The sequence below is a fragment of the Drosophila tropicalis genome, unplaced genomic scaffold (genome assembly GCF_018151085.1).
Source record: "Drosophila tropicalis isolate 14030-0801.00 unplaced genomic scaffold, ASM1815108v1 contig_593, whole genome shotgun sequence".
In the NCBI taxonomy this organism is placed as follows: domain Eukaryota; kingdom Metazoa; phylum Arthropoda; class Insecta; order Diptera; family Drosophilidae; genus Drosophila; species Drosophila tropicalis.
In genome coordinates, this window is record NW_027173070.1 from 5,543,227 (window position 1) to 5,550,770 (window position 7,544).

Genomic DNA, 7,544 nt, shown 5'->3' on the forward strand with positions numbered 1-7,544 from the left:
TTGTCGACACTAAATTCGTATCATAGGGAGACAAAATTCACGATGAAAATGAAAGTGGACGACAAATTGACTCGATGGTATACAGAATGGACAGCCAAATTAAAGTGATATAAAAAAGATTACAGCCTCTAGACGAATGATTAATTACAACTCCAAACAGCCAAAAAAAACATGATCATAAACATAAAGAATTTTATTAGACGAGTTCAAAATACAAACAAGGAGTTTTTCACCCGGGAAAGAAAAAAGAGATTTGGAGGATATAAAAGATAGTGACTCAAACCTCAATGGATCAAGGGAGGATGACACAAAGATATACATGAGGATGCAAAAAGTAGAGTAAACATCGACAAGCTGAAAAAAACTATTTAAGATACCCTGTAGCAAGATGAACAACGACAAATGCGATTAAGTATACATATACATATGTATGAAGGAACAACCAAGTCAAAACCGAAAACAAGCTTACTAGGACATATCAGAATACAAATAGAAAAAAAGACATCAACACACAAAAACAGTGCTATCATCTCAGTACATTTCTTGGCGGTAAGAATCTTGCAGCGAAAGCAAAACTACAGCAAAAGAATCACTTTTAAGATGCACAAAATAATCTTATACTAAACTAAGTCAAGCTAACAAATACAGACATTTTAAAACTCTCACAAACAGTTCAAAACTTCAGCTTCGTACATTGTATCAAAATATTGTATGATAAAAAGTTTTAATCTTTTTGTTTTCATGATGATGAGTGAAATTTATACTTGTGTAACCCTTAAGGAAGATCTCTAAAGGATATTGAAATATATTGAAAAGCCAAAACCTTATAAACTTCTCATAATTATATTATTTAATTAGTCAACAATTTTAAAAACTATAGCAAATAAAGAACTTTATCTATATACATATAATCTATTTAATTCCCTTATTTATTAATTTATATATTTAAATCACAGCAAATTCTTAATTAAATCCATTTAACTAAATATTATACTTAAAGTTGGTTTTATTTTTCTCTTAACGCCTTTCCCTTTAGTATAAAATTGCACTTTGAAGATATAAAGTTTCATTCAACTTTCGGCATTCAATATAGACAGTTTTCTAGGAATAACCCAAATAATTATGAAATGATCAAATTTATCTCTAATATTTACTGCTTAAATGGGAAGAAAGAATACCCATTCGTCCGTTTGGTTGTTTAATATTATAATTTTAATCTTAAATATGGAATTGCCTTTGGTTTCCAGGAGTTGTCAAACTCAAACTGTAGTAAGGCTTGCCAAAGCTCTATAAATTCATATGGAAAAACTATGTCGTATGGAGATTTTTCGACATGCAATTCATCATTGAACTTTCCCACTGTTGGAAAACAAAGCAGCGTAAGCCCTTTAAAGAGAAATCTGACCATAGTTTTTTGTACAATCGTAGTATGTGTCAGAAGGAACATTCCCTCATACACTTTATTCACTTACCAACCAACCAACCAACCACCCACCCACCACACTTTAGCTAGACCCACCCATACACACACATCTTCGTCCACCTTGTACTGTCACGGCGAAAGGGCAGATAAATGTTGGTTGAAATTGAAAAACTTGACGGTCGAGAGAGAAGGAAAAGTTTTGCTGCGTGCTTAGAGAAGATTTCATTCCGGATGCGAGAGCAACGTTAATACATGATGATGTTGCAACTTAAATGACAGAGAAAAGTCAAAACTGCAATCTGTCTTATTCGAATTAAATAAAGAATAAAGTCAGTGATGAAAGTGGGGAAAGTGAGAGTTGGAGAGTGAGAAGAAGGGTGAAATAGGACGAGAAGAAGTGGAAAGCAATTAATGATTAATGGCAGGTACTTAGACCCTAGTCAAATTTTGCGCGTGGTCATTAGCCCGCGGATAGAGGGACAAGCTGTCATTAGGCAGGACCACAACCATAACAAATATTTGCCAAGTGCAAACAGCGAACCAGGTAAACCAGGTAAATTCATCGCGTTAAATTGCTTTGAACTGACTCTCTCTCCCTCGATGGATCGTAAGTGGTCGTAACATATCCCTTTTCATAAACAGAAGGCAAACATGCAATTAACTCTACCCAACCCCAAGCCAACACCCAACTCCCAAAAACAATTTATATACAAAAAAAATGTGTGAGGGGATAAAAAAATATCTTTAAAAAAATTCCATCTGAAATTGAATCTTTTATTGTATTAATCTTCTTGTTGGGGGAACAGAAAATGTCCAGTTTGCTGCATTGTGTGGCGCAATTTCGATAGACCCATGCGATTCACTTGATAGGCATCCAATTGCTGCATTGTGGCGAACCAACAATGTAAATGCGACCACTGCGATGCCAACACAGGAAACATGAGCTCAGATACGGTGCTCAATGTGGTCACCATGGAAATGTCGGCAAGTGTTAGCTAAATGGAAAAAAAGGAGAAATAGACACATAAACAAATGGCAAATCGTAATTAAATCTTGTGCACCTAAAGAAAAAATCTAAGGAAAGAGGGGGGACAAGGCATTCTTACCTGATCCCCTGCCATATAAGATTGTTTCTCCAAATACTGTTCCATGGCCTGATATGCTTCTTTCAATTTGCGCTCATGATAGGCTGCATCCACTTGATCAAGACCCTTTCTCATAATCTCCGACTAATATGTACAAAGAGTAAAAACAACTTAGTTACTCCTAAGAAGTTAAAGAAAAAATACATTTCAACTCACCATCAAATCACTATCACGACGAAATAGAAAAGAACATTCAAAGAACAGACGATTTAGAACTTGAATACGCTCTTTATAGGCCTTTGGCCATAATGTTTCCGCCTTATCATATTGCTCGGCCAGATGAATCATTATTACATGACTATCAGTTAATATCAGATCATTATCCACTAATGTAGGTACACTATGCTGGGGATTTAGCTGAAGAAAACTCCAAAATTATTAGCATTTCAATTGAAATTTTGAAATTTTCCACTCAGACCCACCGCTAAGAAGTCTTTGTCAAATTGAGCGCCTTTAAAGAGATCCACAAATCGCAATTCCACATCAATATTCAGCATTTTGATAAGCATCAAACAACTACGCACAGGTGGACTACGATCATCGTAGTAGAGAATTGGTCTTTTCAGTTCAGTCATTAAAATATTTCACTCCAGGTAGGTAGACAAACGATCGCTTACAAAGCCAACAAGCAACTAATCCAAAGTGAGAGTTTCAGATTTCCATAGTTCCAACGAGGCAGCTGAAACTGAAATCAAATTCAAGACAGACATTTCTGTATAGTTTTAAGTTTATCGCACAATACGAACTGCGATAACTATTTTGAATTGCGATATATAGTATATACTATATGTATATAAGTACAAATGTGAAATTTTTTCGAGATTGGAGGAATTTTTTTAAAATTGAACTTAGATCTTGAGTAAGTGCCATATGATTCCTGTTTGGCGTCATACTAAAGTATAACTACTTGAACTACTATCGATTGAATTTCCCTTCGAATGAGATATTGTTCATCAAAATCGGATAAGAAATAGATACTCCTCGTTGCATTCGAAACATTTTATTTGTTTTTAAATTAGCCGCCTAGCCGCAACCTTAGGACTATTACTCACTCTTAGGACTATTACTCACCCTTAGGACTGTTACTCTCACCCTTAGGACTATTACTCTACCCTTAGCACCATTGCTCTCACCCTTAGGACTATTAATGGCGCCACTGAATCCTTACCAAGTCTGGCAGCACTAAGTTTTATTTTTCTGCTTCAACTATTGTTGAGCGTGTGTGTGTGCAATTTAGAATTAAAATTACATTTAATTTAAAGTTTCCAATGCAATGGGAAAATTAGAAATACTCTAAAATGTGACCGCTGCAAGTGAAAGTTTATGAAAATCGTAAAAAATTAATCGTATGATAGTCGGCGAACGGTAATTTTAAATTTGACTTTGACATTTTATGTGTCATTTTGACATTTTTTTTGTCATGACGGGCAGCGATAACAACAACAATTTGGGATATCGATTAAAATACGCTATCGATAGGCACACTGTGATTAATTAGGAAAATGTTTCAAATTTTAGTTCCTTTCTAATTTAGTCGAGAGACCATAAATTACTAGTGCAATGACATAGGAAATTAAAAAAATTTATAGTTGGCCATGAACTGTTAGTCCAGCAGGAACGAAGGAGCCTTCAATCAGTTGAACATCAAAGCCCGAGCTGTGAACACAGCTAAATAAAATTCTAAACCAAAAGTCAAAAATATTCGTGTGAAAAAAAAAGAAAAAAAAAAAAAAAATTATATTTTTGGTCAACTTGTCTGTGAATAGATTTTGACCGTGTCCCACCCCTAGTCATGATTTCGCCTGAGCAAGAGGAAGTCAATTTGGTGCTGGATCGCCAAGTGCGTCAAAATATTCAGGAAATGATGCAGGACGTTAATGTGCAGGCCAGTCTGCGTGAAGGTTTGATAACCCCAAGGAATCTCCCATACAAGGGTTTGATTTTAATACATTTTCATATAGGTGGCAAGGGAGACTTTTCAATGGACCATGAACAGGACTCAATGACCATGCAATCGGCGGATGAAACAGCCGAAGATGACTCAGAGCAATTGATTGTGACTGCAGGAGAACGCAATGAAGTGCAAAACTATCATGATATGATGGTTGTAGATTCGGATAATCAAATGGATATAAATGGTTCCATGCGCAAGCGTCGCGGGAATTTGCCCAAGCAATCTGTGAAAATTCTTAAGCGTTGGCTCTACGAACATCGCTATAATGCCTATCCCAGTGATGCCGAGAAGTTCACATTGTCACAGGAGGCAAATTTAACAGTGCTGCAGGTCTGCAATTGGTTCATCAATGCCCGTCGACGAATCCTACCCGAGATGATACGCCGTGAGGGCAATGATCCTTTACATTTTACCATTTCACGTCGTGGCAAAAAGATGAGCCCCAACACATCTGGATCGAGTGGCTTAAATGAATCAACGGGAAGTGGAAAACCTGCAGTTGGCTCTACTGCTAGTGGTAGCGCTACCCATCCAATCACTAGCAGTCCAGCATCAGAGGTGGTAAGGAGGCTTTGGTTTTATTTATTTATTTTTTTTTTTTTATCTAAAATGATATGAATTACTTTTTCAGGTTGTGGGCGCCACAGAGGAAGTGGATAGTGCCGCCGAGGTTCATGAGGGTATCGCCAATGTCTTGACCAATTTTGATCAATATATCCAGGGACCCAATGGTCAAATGCTGAAAATAGATCAAGAATTCGATGAGAGCGTAATTTACAGGTAGCTCGAATAAGTTTCCTTCAGGTTAAACCTTACTTTACCTCACCCCTAATCAATAAGCTGGCAGCAAGCAATTGCCAATAATCCCACGGGTTTTCAAAGTCTCCACTCATCGCTTCAAGCCACTATGATTGATAAAATACAAACCTATCAAATGCGCAAGGCGGAGGCACTTAGGTTGAGTTCATCCCAAACGAACAGAAGCGTTAGCAGTGCCAGTAGCTCTTGCACTTCACCCATTTTGCCCTGTAATTTAAATGGAAGTTTGCCACCTGAATTCGATGACGATCATAATCCACGTAAACGTGGACGCAAGTCTCAAGCCAAAGATGATGATGCTCGCCAGGGGGGCAAGCAACCCAGACAGATAAATCCCAATAAGAAATTCAAGCAACAAGTGCAGCAGCGCAACAAGAAGCAAGCTAACAAATTGAGCAATCAAAATATCCCAAAGGAAGCTAGGTACTACCCAAAGTTTCCAAATTGCTTTTTGCATACAACCATCGAATCTATTTTGTCGAGTGATTTAGAGTTCTAGTAATTGTCCGTAGAGTATGAGTATCCAAAGACCTATGACGAATATAATAATAATTGGGTAATTTCAATATATTTTCAAAATCCTTCTTGACCTGCCCATTGTTTTTTAGCTGAATATAATATACAAATTCAGTCTAAATTAGAAGTCGGTTCTATTAAGAAATAAATTATAATTCAAAGATCTTAGAATATAGGAAAAGCAGTTCCTTCTATCCTGCTCCTATAATAGTTAGGATACTCATGTCTCTCATTCTTCTCAGATCCGAAGAGGGCGATGAAAGCAGTGGTCAGGGCTATGATTCCTTTGAGCAACAGAGCAGCGAAGAGGAAGTACGCTTCGAGACCTCTTTGGATTGGCAATGTGTAATGAAGTAAGTTTTTAAAGACTAGGCAGTAAATACTTCTTGTTTAAATTTGGTTTCCTTTTTCTTTTCTTTCCTTTTGTTTGTTAATTGCCTTTGCCTTTTCTTACTTTTTTGTTAATATACGTAAACTTTGCTTAATATTTGCGGGACCGTTTTCAGCACTGAAGAAGTAACCACAACAAATGCCAGCTCCAGTAATAAACCCAATGCCAATGCCACAAAAAATGCAGCCCATCGGCCTCTTAAGCAGAATAGTATAAAGAAAGATGGTGAGTTTGGACAAAAAGAGTATAGAATTATTGATTTTATTTAATATACCTTACAGGCAATCAAGAGCAATTGGCTGTGGGTGCCGAGGCCATTGTTATAACCACAGATGATGCACCAAGCGTTGATAATGCCGCTCCACCTGAAAATGAATCGTTTAACGAAACAATGTTGGAGCATTCTAACACTCAGTCGCCGGCTCCGCAGGCAACAGCCAGTGGTAAGAGGAGGAAAATTTTGTGTATTTGTATATATTAACCTAAATAATATGATTGTTCAGGACTCAATCGTGAGGATCGTGATAAATACAAGTGTTTATACTATTTAGTTGAAACTGCCATGGCTGTGCGTCAAGCTGATTCTGTTCAAGAGGAGGAACTAGTCTATCGACTGGGTAATTAATCATGCATTTATAGTCATTAACTTCACTACATATACACAAAAACACAACACGCTTCTAGAAAAGTAAATATTGTAAATACATAATTTAATATATTTAGAATTAGGGTAGTTATACAATATAGCGCAATTGTATGATCGATCAAATCAATCATGTAAAAATTTCAAGAAAGAAACAAAAGCAAAAACCTTAGACAATTAACTTTCCCGGCCAGAGATAAACATATCAGGAATTGACAATTTTTGTAAACACTTTAAACACTTATATCTATCAATTTGGTTTTAACTTTAATTCTAACTAATAATTTAACAAACACAATTGAACATAATAAAATAAATTAAATTGTCCCCCCCTATAAATACATATAAGTTTGTTTTAATAAAACTATAAGCTAAATTGTAAGATATTTTTTTAGGAATATCGTTTTCTAATTCTAAGCTACTGCGAATAAAAATTTTTACTGATCAAATGTAATTTTTTAAACAGAAATCAAAATGTTTTTAAATTTTAAATACATTTACAAATATAAGTGTTAAAATTTCTTTACGAGGATTTTGTAAAAATTTATTTGAATTTAAAAACAACCGCCCACCTGGCATATCGATATATTTCTGATACTCGCATGTTATCGATAGTACAAAGCAGCCCTGCTAAGCTGCAGCGTGCGAGCGAG

General features: G+C 36.0%; 2 protein-coding genes across 4 annotated transcripts; one reads left to right on the forward strand and one right to left on the reverse strand.

Annotated features, from left to right (window-relative positions):
• Nucleotides 1-2,162: 2,162 nt before the first annotated feature.
• On the reverse strand, nucleotides 2,163-3,193 carry GstE14 (Glutathione S transferase E14). The gene is made up of 4 exons (XM_068290607.1): nucleotides 2,991-3,193; nucleotides 2,725-2,925; nucleotides 2,530-2,652; nucleotides 2,163-2,418 (listed from the first exon to the last, which is right to left on the reverse strand). Exons 1-4 carry the CDS (start codon nucleotides 3,141-3,143, stop codon nucleotides 2,206-2,208), a joined length of 690 nt encoding a protein of 229 aa, XP_068146708.1. The 5' UTR covers nucleotides 3,144-3,193; the 3' UTR covers nucleotides 2,163-2,205.
• A 568-nt stretch (nucleotides 3,194-3,761) lies between these two features.
• Nucleotides 3,762-7,218, forward strand: LOC137576265 (homeobox protein PKNOX2-like). 3 transcript variants are annotated; one of them, XM_068289277.1, is made up of 8 exons: nucleotides 3,762-4,469; nucleotides 4,530-5,083; nucleotides 5,154-5,302; nucleotides 5,363-5,764; nucleotides 6,100-6,210; nucleotides 6,364-6,473; nucleotides 6,530-6,691; nucleotides 6,752-7,218. In XM_068289277.1, the coding sequence occupies exons 1-8, from the start codon at nucleotides 4,361-4,363 to the stop codon at nucleotides 6,871-6,873; spliced, it is 1,719 nt and encodes a 572-aa protein (XP_068145378.1). In that variant the 5' UTR covers nucleotides 3,762-4,360; the 3' UTR covers nucleotides 6,874-7,218. The 3 variants fall into 3 exon arrangements, with proteins under 3 accessions (XP_068145378.1, XP_068145379.1, XP_068145380.1); XM_068289278.1 differs by lacking the exon at nucleotides 5,363-5,764 and having other exon boundaries at nucleotides 6,352-6,473; XM_068289279.1 differs by lacking the exon at nucleotides 5,363-5,764.
• The last annotated feature ends 326 nt before the right edge of the window (nucleotides 7,219-7,544 follow it).